Source organism: Telmatherina bonti (genome assembly GCF_933228915.1).
Source record: "Telmatherina bonti genome assembly, chromosome: 17".
In the NCBI taxonomy this organism is placed as follows: Eukaryota; Metazoa; Chordata; class Actinopteri; order Atheriniformes; family Telmatherinidae; genus Telmatherina; species Telmatherina bonti.
Window position 1 is genome coordinate 14,048,089 of NC_136615.1, and position 21,809 is coordinate 14,069,897.

Consider the following 21,809-nt stretch of genomic DNA (forward strand, 5'->3'; position numbering starts at 1 on the left):
CAATCAACCAGTTGTCTACTATAAGTTAGGACAATTGACTTCTTTCAAATAGTCACACTTTCACATTGCAGCATTGTTTTTATGCCGTCTATGCAGACTTCCATCCAACTCTCCTTCAGGAGATACTTGTGCCTTTGCCACACATTTACCAACTATGACAGGGGTGCCCAGGTTCGGTCCACGAGATCTACCATCCTTTAGCTTTTAGTTGCAATTCTTGTTCAACACACCTGAATCACATAAATGTCTTGTTACCAGGCCTCTGCAGAGCTGGATGACTTGCTGAAGAGTATTTTCTGCTATTTGATTCAGATGTGGTGGAGAAAGGATGCATCTAAAAGTTGCAGGATGGTGGCTCTAGAGGACTGAACTTGAGCACCCCTGAACTGTGACATGTATTATGTTTATTTAATTTAATTTTGCTTCCTATATTTGCATGTAAAAAGGAAGCACTGAAAAGGATATGAGGCTTCACCAGGTTATATGGGATGTTTTTCTGTGCCATTAGTGCACTAATCTTTGATTGGATTGGATCATCTTTTTAAGACAAGCTGAGGCCCATTTTGCTTTCTTTTATTTGAAATACAGAAGAGATTTTTAAGCCAGTGTTGCGTCACTTTGAATGTGGGCTTTTCAAAGTTGTGAAACAGTTTAAATGACTTCATCTACAAGCCCACTTTTCTTCTGTTTATCGTTGATTGCAAGTGTTTGGCATGCTCGGGTTGTTCCTTTGTACTTCCTCCATGTCCCATGTGACTAACCCGAGTAGCTGCCGTCAGTGCTCTGGGACTGGCTGTCCTTTCACTGTGCCTGTCAGCGACTCACTCAAGCGTGGGCCCATTCTCACTCCAAGGGCGTTAGTGCCCGAGGAGTGCCTGCCTGGGCCCACACTGGGGCTTAGCTGCTGCATCTGACAAGCAAGCTTTAAATGTTATTGGTACTCCACCAAAGGTGCCTTCACTCCACTTTACAAAATGTTTTTTCCTTTTCTTAGCCTTGCTGCCTTAATTTGAGAATGAATATCATTACGATGATCAATGAAGGGCATCACAATATCTTTTTTTGTTGGTTGTTGAGAGTTTAGTGGCTTTGAACCCCCCTTTACTTCCAATCCAACTATTAAAACAGGCCATTATTGATCAGTGCTGACTATCAGCTGCTAGAAAGAAACTTGCTGTGTGAGAAATGAAAGTCATTTTCAGAACAGCCACATCTGTAGCTCCTAACATGTGGTTGAGCACAAGAAGATGGTCACGAAAACCTCAACTATGACGCAGCTGTTAAAAGATAAACTCAGAGAAGCCGAATAGAAGCAGTGTCTTCAATCCCCTTTTAAAAAAAGCTTTGCTCTATCATTAAAGCCCCAGTCCCAGAGTTTCAGTCTTGCGTGCAGTTGTGCTGTCATGGAGAGGCCCCAGTTAACCAGGCCGTTAAGCACCCCCCCCCCCCCCCCCCCCCCCAGGAGACAAGAGCTGCTGCTCCTCACTACAGGCTGATTCATAATGCTTTTCACACAAGGTGAATCTCCTCCCATCAGTGCAGACAATCAGCAGCAGGTACACATGAATGCACATCTAAATCCTTTGTCTGCCTAAATTAAGGTTTTCATACACAAAATAGTCAGTGTTCAGAAAAACAAACTCCCGCCGACTTTTATCGAGGCCAAGGTTGCCGTCCACTGTCAAGGTAATTGCTCGCTCATACACACTCCTGCTGACTAATGAGGAGACGTGCCAGTTTGCTCGGGAGGGTAAGGCGTCTCTCTTGTCAGGGGAGTCATTCTGTCCTCCCTGTCTGGCCATGAGGCTGATAGGCTTGGCTGAAAAAAACGCTTACAGCGTAAGACTAGCAGAGCAGCCATGATTAAAGCTTAGCTTTATCTTTTTTCTGCTTCTGAAGCATTGTAAAGTGGTGCTGCTTCAATGGTTCTAAAAAAAAAAAAAAAAAAGTAAAGGAAGGAAAAGGCATCTGCTCCGGATGAAATAAGATAACTTCAGTTTTCTAACTTTGAATTTCCAAATCATCCTTTTCCATTTTAGCTCAGATACTGGGGAGCAGTTATATTTCTCAGCTCAGTCCTACTCCCAGCAGCCATCTCTTTGGATAAAGAATTGGGGGGAATTCCTTGGAAGTCCCCAAATCTTTGGGTTTATAATGAAGGGGTTGCTAGGATACGATCTATAGGGCCTATTGTGGAGTCCTATATGGATTCAATGGCAGACCAGAGAGCATCAGTGACCCACAATGCACCCACATTCCACTGCTTTTCAGAGCTCTTAGACAGGCCTTCGGCTTGGCCTTAATTTCTTATTCCTGCGTGGCTATTCATTGATCTTTTCCATTTTTTAAATTCTGAAACACATTGTAAAAATAAATTCATGTTGTGTTTTTTAACTTTTCTTGTTAACTTTCTCAGACAGGTCTTTGGCACAAATAAAATACCATTAATTGAACTGGTTCAGCTTAATGACTTGGAGCCCTGCTCCTTGAACTGCAGCAACTGTTAGGAGAAGTTACGTCATCTAAATATTGATCTGAGTCCTGTAATGTATAGTGCCCATTAGACATTTTATATACTGCGGCTTAGAATAGAAATACTACAAATCATACTCATAATAATATCTGTGGATTACTGTAAATAAAAATGGATGTTCAGTTTTTGATCTCTGTAGTACATTATTTCCATATTTTTGGTAAAGTTAGAAGTTGGTGAAGAGAAGGTCATAATATGGAGGCGTGTTTCCTCAAAGTTATCATAACTTTTTGATGACAGTTAAAGTTCAGAGCTATTTATGGCACAAGAAGAAACTTCTCTGAAACCATGCATGGCTAGCTTTAGTATCATGACTGTAATAAGGGCAAAGCACAGAGGTGTATAAAGTAGAAGTAGAAAGTAGAAGTCCTGTCCGGCAGCTCTTTCCAACCAGTCACTAAACTAGGGGAATTTAATCAGCTCAGCTCCACTGCATGTAGATGAGTTGTTCGTGAAAACACCTGTTTTAAATGCATCGTTAGCTCCAAAAACATGACAGGACTTCTACTTTATTTTTACTTCTACTTATACTTTATACATCTCTGGAAAAGCATATCTTATTCACAGTCTTAGTTGTACTTTTATCTTGAAAAATGATTTTCTCCATTTTGAAACAACCAAGTTTAAAATGTATAACTCTGGGCTGAATTGATTTTTTCCTCCTCATTTTCTGCACTCAGGAACAATGTGACACTTTGAAGGGAAAAGTGTTGACTGATATTTGTTTTGCTGTCAAGGAAGACAGATGAGCCAGATGGCTTAAATGCAGACAGCCAAGATTTGAAATAAATGCTGCCAGTCTGTTTCTTCCAAAGTTGTACTTTTAGGTTTCACAGTCACAGACACTGTGAGCATCATAGGTGTAGTTTACTGCTTTAATACAAGTCTTTAAAGCAAGCATGAGAAAACATAAAACCAATATTTAACATAATATGTAATATTCCTTAACTACTTTTACCAACGTCATTTGGAGAGATTCCTAATGTATGATAGTAGACTCTGTAGGCTTTTTATAATTTGTTTATTTAACCTTTTGATTAAAAAAAATGAACATGCATAACAATGAAAGTGCATTACAAGCCTAAATATTTCAAAACACTTAGCACTTAAGCAAAGAAAATATAAAATTTTCATACTTTTGAATGAAGTTGCAAAATCCCATTTTGCTTCACCAGAATTCTGGCATAAATCTTAAATTATAAAAGAGCTGTGTGCACATTCTGATATTGTTGTGTCAGTAAAGGTAGTTAGTTGCTTGCCTGTCCTTACTTTGAGTTTATTAGACCTTATAGTTGTACTATGTGGGGATGTTTTTACATTTGATAGATGTATGCGGCTTTGGACAAAATTGACAAATCTGTTTGGATGTGTGGTCCTCTTGATAAGCTAAGATGCTCCAGTTGATGTCAAATGAGCTTTGAGGCACTTGCCATCTGTCCCAGTGGGTCAAAATTAAAAAGTAAGCTGCTATGATAATCTTAAAAGGGTGCAGTTTTTGTTACTTATGCTTGATTGCTTTTAGATATGAGTTTGCTTCTTCTGATATGTAATGGCACCAGAGCTGGCTTCATGGAGCCAGTCACATGCATTGCACGTTGTTTACCAAGTTGGATGCAGGTATAACTTCTACTACACAGTTGTTCTTGATGCTTCTGTTAACAACCAAAAATACAGAATTTTGCATAATATGTGTTTATTTTCTTTGATTGTTTCTTAAAAAGTAGAATATATGATTGATGTGAGTTGAAAATTGAAGAGATGAAAGTTGTCCAGTTGTGACGAAGCATCAGTCACAATCCATGACCAAAACTATAAGAAACTCCATCATTGTCACCAGCAATCATCATGAACTCTAAACTTGAAACTTGAGATTGATATTACCATAATTTTTTTGTTTTCCAAAAATAAAAAATAGACTCTTCCTCACAGTTGCCATTTCTTGATCTACCACAGTTCACCAGCGGCTCCACAGAAAATTTCCCACTTCCAGAGTGTTTTCAGCATCTTTTCTTTTTTTCCTTGTCATTTCACACATTTGACTTTCCTTTCATCTTACAGCCACACAACTTCCCTTTGCAGCATGTTAATGTTTCCCTTTCTTCTCTTTTAACCCTGGCTTGAATCTCTGTGATGCGTTTCCTATGGTCCCACTCTAAAACTATTCTCTGTTTAATCAGTTCTCGCAGGACTTGATTCTGTATAATTAAACTAAAACTTTAATCACTATGGATTCAGGGCAGGGAGAGCTGGGCATTTCCAAACAGACACAAGAAGAAAATGATCATAAACGAAAGTAAGACATTATGACAAACGTTTCATTACGCAACAGTTATTTGTGTTCGTACTGTGCAAACATCCAGACACTGAAGACATACTGAAATGTCATATCAAACATAAATCTCCTTTTAAAGTCATATATGGCAGATCTTTTCTGTTTTAAGTCATTTGTTGCTGTGTGAGATTTTTTACTGAATAAAAAGTTTAGTTTGCAGAAGGTTTACACAAAACAGCTCAAGCCTCACCTCCTCTCTTTCCATCTCTTCATTTCAGCTCTCCTCTCTTATTCTCTTCTATTTTTTATTCCTACCATTTCTTGCCTCTGTTGACACTTATTGTGCTCTCATGTTTCATTCCATCCTCTCGTGCTTTCCTTATTTATTCATTTGGATGATGACTGTATATATGATCATATTTGACAGTCAATGGTAAATGAATCAACACATTTTCTGCGTAACTCCTGTGCAGGCAGCAGGCAATGCCACTTACTTTAAAAGTAAACCGGTTGCTGCCATAGTGAAGAGCTTTTATCACAGAAAATGTTAAATGCTGCTACCTGCTTAAAACATGAACAAGAATGCACTTTTGAACCTGCCAGTCAGCAAAGTGGAGCATCTTGCAGTTAAATGCCAGATGTTTTCCTTCAGAATACATAGTAGAGATGTAAAAGGAGAGCTAAAAGGAGTAACTGCAGAACTAACGTCCAAGGACCCTTAAACATCAGGTTGCTGTACTATTAGCTGATCTGGTTTAAGCATAAACATACAGACTCTGCTTACCAAACTAAACTTATTTTTACTTTAATCATCATCTAAAATATCATTTTAAAAATATTTAGAGCAGTAACAGATGTTTATTGTCTTTAAAAATTAAGATCCAACTTTTGTAAGACAAACACACCACTGCAAGGCTTTCTACCAACATCTATGCAACATCCATAACTAACATTTGAAAATACTTTGATATCTATAAAAAGGTGGAGTAGTGGGCTTTGCTGGAGCTGTTCAAGTGGTATTTCGGTGATACAAAGGCAGTTGAGTTGTATCACCTTTCCAGGTTTTATTTCTAAGCTACGCTAACTGTCTGCTAACAAAGGCATCACATTTGACACACAAACGTGACAGTGAAGCCACTTTTCTCATTAAATACTGTATATTTCTATTAAATATACATTTAAACCTATTTTCTACTTCAGTCATCTTGCTCCCACATTGCTACATCTTTGACCTTGCCATTTTGTGACATGACAGATGGCTGTGTCCTGTTAGCACCACTTTAGGTTCATGTAGCTAGTAGCTAGCAAGAGTTGTACGAAGCTCCAGGTTTTAAAGGGACGCTGATTTGAGTTGACAGGCCAGGCTTGCCAAGTTCCTCAGCAGAGCGCTAGGCCAGCTGACGAAGGGGAAACATATTAGTCACTTAGTGAAAACACAGCATTTGTTTTTTAATAATAATAAAAACAATGCACAGTGGAGACAAATGCATATCGTGGACCTTTTTCTGTAATATTTATGTTAAGTTTAATGGGTTCTTGTGTGTATACTACCAGTCAAAGGTTTGGATTGGACTTTAATACTGACACATTGTACCTTTAATTCAGTCATCCTGGCAAAGCAGAATATCACTTACTGCAGTGAAAAGATGAGGCAGAGTGGGAAACGAAGTGTGTGCAATGTCAAAGTGGGAAGCTGCATTTCATAATCAACAGAAAATGAATTTGCAAAACTGACTTGCTGAAAGGGGTCATGCACCTAAAAATGAGTGTTTTTATTTAGTTTTAAACAACATAGTATCATTATGAGAACCAACTATGCTGTTAACTCTTTTTTTCTTTAAAAATCATGTTTTATGAGGTCAGTTCAGCATCAACAGATTAAAAACAATTCAGTCAATTTTATTTTGAATAAGTGTTCATTGTTTGTGTGAGATTTTGTTTGTTTTTTTTTGTTTTTTTTCCTGCTATGTATGTTATCCCTGTAACAAAATCAATGAAACCAATCAATCTGCAGAAGATAGCTGAAATTTAATTTACTCATACATTGTTGCATATGTATACTGTTTTGCCTTGAATTTGACGAGGTTATTGTACATTTACTTGTTTTGATTTGTTTTCTTAGTATGAATTTAAGGCCAAGAACATCAAAAAGAAGAAGGTCAGCATTGTTGTATCTGTGGACGGAGTCAAGGTGACGCTAAGGAAGAAACAGAAGGTATGTCATCTTGTATGTCTGAAATAAAATGTGAAATGACATTTATTTACTTGATTCTGATCATAATTATGCTTAATATTTCAGTTACATTAAGAGGTATCCTCTGTATCTTTGCTTAATGATCATTTTTGTCTCGCAGAGAAAAGAATGGACCTGGGATGAAAGCAAAATGTTGATCATGCAAGATCCAATATACAGGTCAGCAATAAACTCAAGCTCTGACTAATTTAAACAAACCACAGTAAAATATCCTTGCTACCTCAACAGCTGGGAATGAAATGGTAAAATATTCTGTTAGGTCAGTCTCCGTTAAATGTTACCAAAGTAAATGAATGTGCCACAAAATAAACCAAACTAAACCATCTTTGATGAAAATTGTATCTTCGTATTTAACTTTGTCAATGAATCTGAGTGGCACTTTACAGTTTCTCTGATGTATCTAGCCATTTCAGATGTCTGTGCTTGAATGAGCAACACTATGTATGCCAAATGTTTTAATGTTCCTAATAAATAATCTATAACTTGACATGTAGTTATTGGAGCATATGTATATAGGCTTAAAAGAAGGTCATTTTTCCAGATTTGCTCTACTTTCACCCAGTCCTGTGCATCCTAATTCCTTCTGTTAGCATAAGTCTGGCAAGCATTTTTCAGTGGACATCTAAACATGTCCCTCACTGCTATTCAACTAACAGCAATTTAACTTCCAACTTTGACTACAGTAGTGTCTGTCAGACTCAGCACCAACCAGCCATATGTGCACTCAGAGATGTGTGTTTTATAAATTATAGATATATGTCATTTGGATAAAAACAGATTTCATCAAGAGACTGTTTGTGTTTAAAATGTAATTATCCTTGCTTGTGTTTGCATATGTTAGTGTGTGTCTAAGTTGAGAATGGTCATGATTTCTTAGCCTGGTTCCCAGTGGAGACAGTTTACAGCTCTGAAGCTGCAGATGGGCATGTAACTCATGCAGCTCTGATCCTTCTTTTTGTCACTTTGTCACAGAGTGGTAGCATATGGTTTCTGGCAAAGACACAAGCAGAAAGGATGATTAGAATTACCTGTACTAAAAGTATATTTTTTAAAAGGAATGTGAATATTCCCCTTTACACTACTTTTGAATTAGGTCATCTTTTTCTCCTTGATTTAAGACATAATTAATGATGATCTGAATGTTCGGTGGAAAAAAATCAATATTTAAAAATATATGCAATTTTTACTCATTATTTAAATATGCTGCCATGTTTTCCAGGATTTTCTATGTATCTCATGACTCCCAGGACTTGAAGATCTTCAGCTATATTGCAAGAGATGGGTCCAGTAATTCCTTCAGATGTAACGTCTTCAAATCAAAGAAGAAGGTTTGATTCAGTCCATGATCTGCCTGGCCACTGAAATGTGCAGCTGATTACAGAGAATACACATGCTTGTTTCCTTCTTACAGTGGGATGATAAAATCAGTGCCACATTGTCAGTTTGTTTACTAAAAATTAAGGCAGAGGCTGCAGAGGATTAGCTTAGCTCTGGAAAGCAAACTGTAAATAAATCAGTCTTTGTACAAGTTAATAATATTTTTTTTTTAAATTGTGTTTATTAATTCCCATTTTCGAACATTCCTTTTTTGACTAAGTCAGCTAAGTTATTTAGTTCAGGTTCAAATTTGATCTTAAATTAAAATTCCTGTAGCTCAGTTAACATCCTGCAGATTCACAACCTGCAAGGTGCACGGCTGCATATTTAGAAAAGTATCTCTGCACCTCTGCACAGTCTTAGCTCTTTCTTTGTGGTACTGCAAGTAAATGCAGCCTTGGCAACAGATGGCTCTGATGTCCGGCATTTTTGTATCAGTCAGGTGTAGTGAGAATCACTGCACAAATTTGATATAATTCTTTGAAGCTGGGGAGTTCACTAAGTGTGCATCTTTAACCCACCCACATATATCAGCAGAACATTTCAGACTTACTCTTCTGAGTCCATTAGCAAAATTACTTGCTGTATTATTTGGTTGAAGGAAAACGTGCTAATATTTCACTTGCTTTTGAATGTCTCGGCTCAATACATTAACCTGTGACCTACTATTGAAATTCCTGTCTATCCTTTTTTTAGACGCAGGCCATGCGTATCGTGCGAACTGTAGGTCAGGCATTTGAGGTGTGTCATAAGCTCAGTCTGCAGCATGCTGAGCAGGATGCTGACGGACAGGCTAACGGAGAGAGTGACAGGTCAACAGATGAGCCCAGCAGCAATGGTAAGAACAGGATTTAACTTCATCTGTCATCTCTACTTTGACCTATACAAGACACATCCAAACGCATACAGATAAATACATGTAGTGGTCACTGTATTATACCATAAAAGCATAAAAATGAGCTTATATTAAAAAAAGATATTGAATTCATTTTTAGAATTTGTTACTGCAGCTACAGTCACTATGGCAACATGGTTTTGTCACATACAGCTGATGGACATGTGGTCTTTAACAGCCTTTCTGGTCTCTGTGCTAACTACACTCAGACTACACAGTACAGTACACTTTGATTCTAGATTGTAGAAATGCATGTTTATAAGCTACAGACACTTATTTTATGTGGATACAGAGTAAGCTTGCCAATCAGTTTGGATGGTATGATGGAAGCTGCAGGATAAAAGCTCACAGAGCATTTGCTTTGCACGTCTTTAGGTGTATATCAGTTAGATTATCACAGTATTATCCGTCCATCCATCCATCCATCCATCCATTCTCCGCCGCTTATCCAGGTCGCGGGGGCAGCAGCCTAAGCAGGGAATCCCAGACTTCCTCTCCCAGCAACATCTGCCAACTCTGCGGGGAGGGATCCCAAGGCGTTCCCAGGCCAGCCGAGAAATATAATCCCTCCAGCGTGTCCTGGGTCTTCCCTGGGGTCTCTTCCCGTATGGACATGCCCGGAATACCTCACCAGGGAGGCGTCCAGGAGGCATCCTGGCCAGATTCTCGAGCTACCTCAACTAGTTCCTCTCGATGTGGAGGAGCGGCGGCTCTACTTTGAGCCCCTCCCGGATGACCGAGCTTCTCACCCTATCTCTAAGGGTGAGCCCGGCCACCCTGCGGAGGAAACTCATTTCAGCCGCCTGTATACGAGATCTCGTTCTTTCGGTCACGACCCACAGCTCATGACCATAGGTGAGGGTAGGAACGTAGATCGACTGGTAAATCGAGAGCTTCGCCTTCTGGCTCAGCTCCTTCTTCACCACGACAGACCGGCGCAGAGCCCGCATTACTGCAGACGCCGCACCGATCTGTCTGTCGATCTCACGCTTCATCCTTCCTTCACTCGTGAACAAGACCCCGAGATATTTAAACTCCTCCACTTGAGGCAGGACCTCACTCCTGGCCCGGAGAGGGCAATCCACCCTATTCCGGCTGAGGACCATGGTCTCAGATTTGGAGGTGCTGATTCTCATCCCAGCCGCTTCACACTCGGCCACGAATCGCTCAAGCGAGAGCTGGAGATCACGACCAGATAAAGCCAACAGGACCACATCATCTGCAAAAAGCAGGGACCCAATCCTGAGGCCACCAAGCTGGATCCCCTCAACACCTCGGCTGCGCCTAGAAATTCTGCCCATAAAAGTTCTGAACAAAATTGGTGATAAAGGGCAGCCTTGGCGGAGTCCAACCCTCATTGGAAACAAATCCGACTGACTACCAGCAATGCGGCCCAAGCTCTGACACCTGTCGTACAGGGACCGGACAGCTCGTACAAGGGGGTCCAGTACACCATACTCCCGGTGTTCCCACCACAGGAGCCCCCGTGAGACATGGTCTAAAGCCTTTTCCAAGTCCACAAAGCACATGTAGACTGGGTAAACTCCCATGCCCCCACCAGGACCCCAAAGAGGGTGTAGAGCTGGTCCACGGCAAAGGCCCAACCACCAGACGCTCGGCCGTGTACCCCACCACCTGATCTGGCTCCAGAGGGGGGCCCCGGTGACCCACATCTAGGCAAGGGAACAATTCTGCCAATGGTTGTCATCATCATGGGGGTCGCTGAGCCGCGCTTACTCTGGTCCCCTGGACACCTGTTTGCAATGGGTGACCTTACCGGGGTCTTTAAGCCCCCGACAACATAGCTGCTAGGTTCTTCAGGACACACAAACTCCTCCACCACGATAAGATGGCGACTCAGGGAGGGGCACAGTATTTTCCATTCAGTCAATTGTGCCAGTATATTATTTATATGGTGAATGGAGAAGTAAATCAATTGGAAGAAATGTGAAAAAGAAATATGTCACACCAAAAATATCCTAAAATACAAGATGCATTGTTCTCAGAGGTCGTGTTTGATAAAGATCCACTCCTTTTTAAATTTTATTCAGAATATTGGGTTAATTATGCTTTGTTAACACCTAAATCAAAGTATTCTTGTTGCATATTAGTCATTCTAACTTGTCATAACATAAGACTGTTAACATGACTGGAAATGATCCCCTTTCATGCAGCAAAACTCACAAAGGCTCTGACTAAACTTTTAACGTTTAAACTCCATGTTGCGTAGAGGATATGAGGTGCTGTTCAGTCTTATTTAGAAACTTTGGCAACTTCTTTGCATGATCAGCTGCAAGGGCTCGTGAGCAGTAGTACCCATCACAGAGCCAAACTGTTTTTTGTTTTTTTTGTTTTTTTTTTTAATCAATTTGTTCAGTTTCTCTGAATCGCTGACTGTGATGCTGCTGTCTCAATAGATGGTAGCAGCAGATAAAAATCTCTACCACAGAATTATAGTACTTAACTCTAGTGTCCTACACAGAAGTAACGCCAAGATCTTGACGTAAAAACACTTTTTAATTTGAATATCAGTCTTTAATAATGGCACTACTGGAAAGAAGGCTGTCTATCAGTCTTTATTGCCCAGTTTGGTTGCTTGAAGTGTGTGTTCCCTTGGCTGAAGTTTGATGTTGTATTCATTATTTTAATTACATGCTAATTTAGAACCTTAATGAAACCATCTAAGTTGATTAGCATGTTCATTTTGACCAGTAATGAATTAACTGTGCACATGTCTGATGATGGTGGAATGTTAACACATGTAACAACAACATGGAGAGGAGTTTGCACAGGGAATTAGTAGTTATCTGAAATTAAGTGACTTTTTAACATGTGAGGGAAAATACTGAGTGCTCAAAATAGAATTAAAGTTGGATTTAGTCTTTTAAATTAATAGTATTCATGTTTAATAGGTGCTTGTTGATAAATTTACTGCTGCGTTGGATACATTTGAGCTTTCAGATGAATCATGAGATGAAATAAAATAAAATGCACATGACACCAGTATACTGCAGAGAAATGAAAAAGGGGAAAAAAGCAGTCAGCTCTGGAAGTCTTGTACTATTTCTGTGTTCTTCCACAGGTCGTAAATTATCAGGAGCTGAACAAGAAGAAGACGAGGACAGCAAAGATGGAGGAGGAGGAGGAGAAGTAGAAGACCCTTCAGCTGGTGCCACGCTGTGCGAGAAGGCTGTCAGTGAGATTCTGCAAAGCCTGGCTGAGCTGAACATTGTTAAACCTGGACAAACTATCATGGTGAGAAACACAAAGCTTTCAGAGTTTTAGGACCCACAGTGCTGCTAATTTGGTCAAAGGGGAAGTGAAAGCTAGTAAGTCAAGCTAACTGGATTGCATTGATCACAAGGTACCACGTTAGTCTTGCTTGCAAAGAGAGAGAGGTTATCATGAGTAACTTGCACATTTTGTTTTAGTCCAGATGAAACTAAATGACCAGACTGTCACTATTCAGTCATGTGCAGTCCAGGCAGGGACCAGCAGCTCTGATGTATGGCCTTTTTCTTTCTTTTGTTGGTTGAACTATTGTATCATTAACCAAAACAAATGACAAAACAATTTTCCAAGCAGCAAACAGTTTTGTTTTTTTTTAAACAGTAAGTTATCCTGTTTTAAAGCCCTACATAAGCTGATTAATACATCTAAAGTGTCCTTGCAGTGCTCAGAAGCTCTGCAAATGAGACTGTCAAGACATAAAAAACAAACTTTCAAACTCTGTATTTTGGGGGAGAGGGGGTCTGATTAAAAGGTCAAGTTTGAAGAATAATTTTTTTTTACATTAACAGATCATTGACATATTTGTGTGGGTCATTGTTGGCTGGCTAAACATCTTGCTTCTCTGTTCTTGTAACTGAATGCACTGATTCCACACAGCAAGGAGTGCACCTTTTCTGACACTATCTTAAAGGCAGAGCATTGGTCTGCCAAAGAAAGTTGCTGAAGATGCTGAGGAAGTCCCAGCATTTGCTAAATCACTTGCATGTGAAATTGATTGGATATTACAAACCATTTTTAGTACCTACTTAGAAAGCAGGAGCTTAAATCAAATTACAGATACTTTAAAACTGCTGATCACTTTGGAAATGTTACAACCCGTACTGTAAAGATGATGACTGTTGCACAACCTGTGTATGTACGCTTGTACTGATTCATACACAAAAATGAATTCAATTTTAAGTTATGACTTATTTCCTGAAAGCTCAGTTATTGCTTGCACTCAGTTTCTCATGGACTAGTTGCGCCTACTAAGAAAAAAAAATTCTGCATGTTTGTCTCATATTGTCAATAATCCTGCTTGTCAGATCCTTGTGCTTATAAACACTAATTTACACACAATATTGATTTAATATTGACATTATTGGCGATGACTAAAGACAAAGTCTGACTGTGAGGAACTGTGCAGTGAAATGCTTAAACAGTAAAACACTTGGAAGATTTTCATAATGATGTGTTCAAGAGCTCCCAAAATCACTCTTTCTCAAGTCCTCACAGTTGCCCGTCGGGTGTAAATGTCATTTGATCTGCTTCTTTACCTTTTAGGAACTTTCAGACGCAACATAAAGCACCTCAGATAAACTCCACAAACCTTTTACTGTTTCTTGTTCTCACTTATCAGTAAAACTCAGCTGTAGAATTGTTTTTGTGCAACCACAAAGTCGCATCATAAAATCAACGCTTTTATTTCCATTGTAGCTGTTATACATGCTCCTCTTTTATGGACACTGGCAGATGCTTTGTGGAAGCAGCAGCAGCCTCCACAGTATTGATGATTTCACTTTTTGTTTCCTCCAAATTGCCATTGCCTTTGTAGCTATGAAACACAGATTCTGCTCTCTTGATTCACTGCTTTGGTGGTGTGTCAGGCTATTATCAGTGTATAGAGCTGTCAAATGCCTCATTGAGCCAAGCAACTACAGCTTCTCCTGCCATACCTGACCAGATAATTGACTGCAGCTCTTCTTGACAAACAACAGCTCATATTTTGCAGCAGTCTGAGGCTATAAAATGACCTGGTCACTCTTGCATGAATTGACAAGGTTAGGTTTTTATTTAAACTGGTTTAGATTAGGCATAATACTTTTATTGCCAGAAAACCAAAGTTATTTTTGAGATGAAAAGGCTTTGATGCATCATAATGTGTTCCTTTGGATTTGTCACGAGAGCCACTGTGGTAGAAGGAATTGTTATCATGCTGCTAAAACAGAGACAGAGGGGATTGAAGAGGGGAACCTGAACACTCCTGCTGGCTCTGTAAGGGGGGCACCTAATCCCCAAAACCCAGTCTGTTCCCTTTGATATCTGAAAATGCCACCATAATCCTGCAAAGAGGCTCACGAACATCTGTTCTATGGAAATAAACAGAGAGGGACTAAGACAGGGAAACTAAGAAACTGATCGAGGAATGAAAATATTGGTTTTAAGGACAAATATGAAGATGAATGTGATGATTGTACTGGGATGTGAAGGAAATCATATCTGCCAAAACCAATTTTTGCTGTCAGGCAGACAGACTAAACTACATGCACATGCTCTGACATCTTAAATACAATGTTTGTACCACAGACTGTATAATATTCCTTACTTGATCATTAACGTGATAATATATAGAAAAAACAGAAACGTTTCAACTGGCGTTTCATTGGTTTACACCCACTATTTACTTTTATATTTGGAAATATGCATTCAAGTAGGCAGTTTTTTTTTTGCTGGGCGGCTGGTTTAGGTGCCAGCCCCATGAGACTTAATGATTAGGAACATGAACTGAAGGGACACCAGCCGACGTACTGATATTTAAAGGAACATAAACAGAAAAACATCTGATCAAAAGGTAATCAACACAAGCCGCAGAGAAGTCTTCAGAAAGCAGCTGTCTGACAGGCTAAACTGGGATACTTTTTACCTGGTTTGCCTGTCCTCGGGTGCTATTGTGGTCGTGGTGGCCTTACTCTCTGTGTTGTTAAATGTTTGATTTTGTATAATTTTTGTTTAATTATACAATCCTGGTATAAAAGGAGCAATACACATTGTTAACTGTTGAAAACCTAAAACATTGTCTCCATGGTTACACCACTGTGTGAAATTGCTCTGCAGGTAATGTGGTCTAATGAAAATATTGCAAAATAATTTGAGAATACTGGCATTTTCTTTTGGAGTATTTTTTTTTGTTTTGTTTCTTTCCATTTGAATTGTTGCATTCACTTAACATTCCTACTCAAAACAACCTTGGAAGTTTTAAAATCTTGAAGCAGATGCAGGATTTCTGCCTGTGTAAGTGCTCTTAGCAGTTTATTTATAGCTTTTAAAACTAATTTGTAAAAGAAAGGAGTGTGAGAATTGTTTATTTATTAGTTAATAACCCAAGAATAACCATTTCTGTGTAAATAATTCTACAAAGGTATTTTTGTTGGCTCTTGACTGATACAAATGTATTACAATAAGTTATCAAATTCCAGAAGGACAAAGACTCAGACAAGACTTAAAAAACCACTGGGTTGGCACACCAAAATGATATTTTTCTGTTGGTTATTCTTTTTTCTATTGTAAATTGTTAATATAAAATGGCGAATTAATACCTAACAATGCCTTTATAATTTCTTGATATTTTATGTAAGCGTCTGACAAAGCTGCCTTGAAATATACAAGATGAACATTTTAGTTTTCATTGTACTATTCTGCCTTCTAGTGGTGAACTATAGTCATTACACTATTTTCTGATTCTCTGTCTCTGCAAAACCTCCATACTTTGTATGGAACCAGAAAGGATGAAAGAGATTTTGCAGGTTTAAATTAACATGTATTTTCATACACACACAAAAATACATGGTGACATCCCACTTGCACTCCAATCCTTCGTCCATTTATACACTGCAAAAGAGAGGCAGAGAATTGGGGGGGGGGGTATTAGTGCTGTTGAAGATCATCTGGATAATCATCTAAAAACCTGCGGAGGAGGGGAATAGAGAAAGTGCGGAAACAGTTGAAGTGACAATGTGACATTTTAATGAGCTGATAATAATTCAGCTTGTGTTGGGTATTTCTCACAGGGCTCCAGGGTGCTTCAGATCATTGGATCGCAGTGCAAGCCTCTTTGAGTCAGACAAGGGAGAAGCTTCTATAATCTGCTGGTTCATTAACCCTCCTCATTTGATGTTTGCGGTATAAAAAATGGGTCCCATTATGAAAGCCAGGATGAAAAACTGAATTGTAGTGGCCTCTGATGTCTAACACTAAACAATTGTGTCATGTCACATTGTCACAACTTCAGTCTGAACCATTAAAATTGGATCAATAATGCCTCTTTTTTATGTGTCAGGACTTTGATCGGAGGTCCGTCTTCACTGTGACATCACAGGGCATCACTCCAGGCAGTCCCTGTTCTCCATCTCTCACTCCACTAGCATCCCAGCACTACCTTCAGCTTCTTCAGCAGCAGCTACAGCAGCAACAGCAGCACACACAGGTGGCTGTTGCACAGGTACAAAACTCTCTCAGAAAAGTTCACACTTACACAGACACACACACACAAAACAAACACAGCTCAGAAAACCCCATTATGATAGAACTGTAGGCATCTGTAAATGTCAATGAATGAGATTTTTAAATAATTTCTGATTTTAAAAAAAAGTCATGGTAAAAGCATTAAGTGTTATAAGTATATTTATATTTGTATTAAGTATATTTCTTATATTTTCCAGTTACTGGTTGCAAAACTGTTTAGATCTTTCCATTACTGAGCAAAATCTCTGAAAAGATCTTAAATCTTAAATGTCTCAAAATCAATGAACAGTAAAAGACCTTTGCAGACATAAAAAAAAAAAAAAAAAATTAACCACCATCCCATCTATCTGCTATAGGAGCCTCAGTTTCTTCTTGGGGAAAGGTGCTTTGGTGTCAGATTTCTTTGCTGTTAAACTAGCAGCTCAAATGGTTGTTAGATACATGATAGTCTGCAGGGTGCAGTGTGTGCACACTGGTGTTCCCAACCATTTGTTGCACAATAAGACTACAACTTTAGCACGTCACAGCCCACAGATGCATTCTGTAAAAGGTTTGCCAAGTGTGACTTGGCATATTAATCCACAACAAAATCAAAATTTAACATAGTATTTTTGTTATCTTTGCTTGACATTTGCTTGGTTTGAAATCAGAATTGTCACAGTGGCAAAGAAATCAGTAGTAGAAAAGACATAGTTACTTCTGGAAGTCTTGACTTGAGGCCTCACTTCATTTGACCACCATGATCTAAATCAAAAGCTTGTCACGCTTTTCACTTTTCTGAAAGGACACAATTTGTGATGTAGTCCACTAGGGGGCAGCACCAACACAATAGTGGAAGAGCAGTGCAGTATACTAACAAATCACTAAACTAATGAAAGCTCAGATGATTGCAGCAAACAATGTTGCATCACTCCTGTTAAAAATGTCACAAGATGATATTCACTGTGTTATGTGATGTGTGATTCAGTTTAACACCCATCCCGAGCTAAATTAACCACTCAGGCCTACATCTTTCATCTTTCCACTTGTTTTTACAGTTAGTGTTATGGGTTAGGATTATAAATCCACTTTTGTCATGCTGTGTTTGAGGTAGGCGGTGAAAGAAAATGAGGTTTCAGAAAAATGACAGCATTTCTACTGGTGTCTGAACACAAACGAACTCCTTTACTCCTACAGGTGCAGCTGTTGAAAGATCAGATGGCAGCTGAGACTGCTGCTCGTATGGAGGCTCAGGCTCGCATCCACCAGCTGCTGCTGCAGAACAGGGACCTGCTGCAGCACCTGGCCCTGCTTGTGCAGCAGCTGAAAGAGCTGGAGGCCCGCTCCCCAAAAGCAACGCAATCAGGGCAGCCACAACAGGAAACTAAAGCTAACAGACACAGTAAGTGACTGGTGGGAACAGCGTGATTCCCTTTTATACAAACAAGTGTCAGGTCAGCTTCATCAGGTGTGGCTGTCCTCATTGCTCACCTGTCTGTTTGCCCGTGGATGAAGCAGGCAGTCACAACATGAACCACAATCCTATGCTGGCTTCCTGTCAGCCACCGTTGTCCGTTGTGTTTTATGGGACAGAGGCCACTGAGTACTCTTTGTGCATTTCACTTAATTTGAGTTGTTTTTACCCGACGGCAGTCATCATTTTAAATACTGCCAATCATAGATGATTGAGCTGGGGTAGCAGAGGGTACACTGTTGCGTTGTTTGTGTATTTTATTTATCTTTATCTTTAATATTATGTTTCATTTAATGAATGAGGCATCAATTGAAATGGCACTCTAAATTTTGTTGTACTTGTTGCAATGACAATAAAGTTTATTCTATTCTATTCTAGAAGAGAATATGATTGTCCTTGAGGTACAAGGAACATTGGTTTGAGATTAAAAAGGGTCATGATGCTTTCATAACTGTAATAAATTTAAATGTTACACTTGCATCTAGAAAATAAGTTGAAAGCACAGACTACCTGCTTAAAATTTTTCCTAAATCGTATTTAAAGTTGACATGAGGGTTTTTCACCACATTTTTAAGGTGGTTTACATCTTCCAAGGAAAGATTCTACCCCTCATGGATTTATTTCACTACAGTTTTGAGGAAGAGGGAAAAACTGCCTGCCATTATGGAGGTACAAAAAAAAAAAAAAAAGTCAAGCAGTCCCATAATACCATTCACATTGTAAGCGGCATTGTTAAGCTTTATACTGGACTGACGTCATTGTGATGGGTCAGCACAGTGGGAGCAAAAAAAGACAGACAAGCTGTAATTTCACATTACAGTTTGTTGGATATTAGCATGCTAACATTAGCTAATTAGCAGCAAACACAGACCGCAATAGAGGCAGCTGTTGTTCTCAAGAAATCAAATTAATGTCAAAAAGATTGATCTTCTGGCGGCCTGACAATGTCTCAAGATAGGATTTTGTAAAGGCCTGACAGTTAGAATTGAGGGTCATGCACCAAGCCCATTGTGTTGCACACCACGCCTCTCTGACACGCAAAGCTCCACTCACTGTTCAATCTGTGGATTTGAAAGCTTCTTTGTTTTAGCATTGTCTCAGGTTCAGACTCTTTTCTTTTCTCAATAAGAGTTCTGTTTGTGTTCACAGGATTTATTTTAGTGCATATACACATACTTTTTTCCCCAGTGGAGCATGTTTTGGACGGTTGTGTCTACAGCAGCTAAAAGAATGGCTGGCTGATTTTGCCAAAGTAATAATGAATATGAAAAAACCACATGCTTGTTCTCAGTTTGCAGAGCTGTCTGTATGTATAAATCTGTTTACATATTGATTGTATTTTCACCCATGTGTTTGCTTGTGTGCATTTTTATTTGGCACATGCTTGCATTCGTCATGTCAGCCCCTTTGACAGAAAATGTTTATCCGGCTGATCTCAGACATGGCTTGGCTGAGTGTAGTGGCTGGCACAGCGCCATCTCTTCTTTTCTCCCGAGTCAGCACTTAAGACGATCATTACAAAAACATCGAATCATAATAAAAAAAAACAAAAAAACATTTGGGGTGATCATTATGCTTCCTGTTGATGTTTTCTGTCCATTTCAGGTGACCAGCAGTCAGCTTGCAGCTCTGTATCTGCGTCAGTGAAATCTCTCTCCTTGAATCTGAAGAATCACTACAATCAGACCCTGGAACAGCTCATCACCTCCACACCTGCATGGCCACTCCAGATGTCAGCCCTGTCCCCCACCCAGGTGGACTCTGCTGAGTCATACCTCAACCTGCTCAACCTGGAAAATGGCACCAAACCAGGGGCCTCGCTCACCAACCTGGACCCCTTTATCCGGGCCAATGGCAACGCCGGTAGCAAGGACAGCTTCAGCAATGAGATTGTCCCATTCGTGTCCAGAGACTCTACCAGTACAGATGAAAAGTAAGAATGCTCTTCTCATGTTTTGTAAGATAATGCAGATTAATACTAGTAGAACACCCTGAGTTTGGACTTTAGAGTTGAGTGCTTCTGAGTTTGAGTGTACTGGCCATTTATTAAACATGATTTAACCAGTTGCAATTGCCAGTTAGTCATCTGCCTTGGCAAGTGTAAGTCATTCTGTTTTCTGATATATATAGCTTATAAAATCAAGTTTCTGGCCTTATTATTAGATAATCGTCTCAACCAACACTGAATTTTTTGACTGGTATTTGAGTAATATCTTGTAATGGTCACTCACTTTGCACATCCTATGCTACACTTTGCAAGGACGACATTGGACTTCTCTGTTGCCACACTAAAGTAGCTTAAATTAACTAGAAAATATTCATCAACTAAGAAAAGAAGCCACAGTTGCTATGGTTACTATTACTCTATCCAGCTCAGAGTTTTTCTTGGTGACATTAATCCACCTTAAGTTGGAAGCTCTGCAATGAAGAATGCAGGAGGATGTGGCCACAATATACAACTTTTTTTTTTCGTTGCCTAGATGCCAAACCCAACATAAACTCCTTCAAGATATATTAGACCTGTTTAGGAATATTATAGATAACTACATTAAATTAACCAAAATTTTAAGCCCACTTATATAATATTGTTGTTTTTTTTATAGATTTGAGCAAAAAAACACAAGTAACCTGCTATATTGGCTGTCAGTTGGGTTGAAGCTTTGCCGAGCAAACTTTTAAAATGAATAAAAATGACTGTCATGCAGATTTGTTTTCATTAGTTTTGGTCATGTATTCTGTGTTATGGAGGTCCATAATAGCACGCACGTGTTTTTTTTTTTGTGCAGTACAGATCTAGCAAATGTCCACATTTCCTTATATTAAATAATAGTGTTGCTAAAATACCCCTATAATAAAGAAAAACGAGACCGGTCAAAATTAATCTGTTTTAAGATACAAAGCTTGAAGAGATTTAGGTTTTGCTTTTTGACTCACTGAAAATGTGACTGAAGTTGAAAAATTAGCTCATCACCAGGGAAAATAGTTTGAATTTTGAACCTTTGCAAATGATGTGATGAAATTATCAGTGATTGAATTAAAGGGGGAAAAAAAGAAAAAGATGGATTTATATTATTTTCAAGTAACTAATACTCATGACTATTAACTAATCTGCTGATACATGTCCATATAAAGTAATTTAGCATCTGCTTGGAAAGTGGCCAGAGTGTTTAATGAGAGCCTGTATCATAATTGTTCTTTTCAACTAATAGTATGATATCTACTGAGGATTAATGCATTTTAACAATAAATACAGAAAATCCACATTTATGGAACTTGAATCATCAAATATGTTTGCAAATATTATTGATTTCTGCATCACTCATGTTTGAATGAGAAGCTCTATTACAGTAAATTCTAAATGATGTTACCATAGCCATGTAGCTTAGCATGGAGCATTTGGCTTAGCATAAAAACTAGGAATGGGTATTTCTGTTTAGCTCTGAGAAAGTAAACTTCACTACTACTAGAAATTAGATTTTAATTTAAAAAAATTTGGTTTGGGGAAAAAAATGG

At 39.0% G+C, this 21,809-nt stretch overlaps 1 protein-coding gene across 1 annotated transcript in view; it reads left to right on the plus strand.

The window, feature by feature from the left end:
- The window catches only part of LOC306768615 (carboxyl-terminal PDZ ligand of neuronal nitric oxide synthase protein-like), a gene marked incomplete at its 3' end in the record, with an annotated part of 42,228 nt that extends 21,995 nt beyond the window's left edge, over positions 1–20,233 (plus strand). Inside the window, exons 3-10 of the mRNA XM_079257023.1 lie at positions 6,928–7,020; positions 7,160–7,218; positions 8,279–8,387; positions 9,133–9,274; positions 12,414–12,586; positions 16,659–16,820; positions 18,020–18,224; positions 19,902–20,233. Coding sequence (XP_079113149.1) covers positions 6,928–7,020; positions 7,160–7,218; positions 8,279–8,387; positions 9,133–9,274; positions 12,414–12,586; positions 16,659–16,820; positions 18,020–18,224; positions 19,902–20,233 — 1,275 coding nt within the window. The remainder of the gene's footprint in view (positions 1–6,927; positions 7,021–7,159; positions 7,219–8,278; positions 8,388–9,132; positions 9,275–12,413; positions 12,587–16,658; positions 16,821–18,019; positions 18,225–19,901) is intronic.
- Between the last annotated feature and the right edge of the window lie 1,576 nt (positions 20,234–21,809).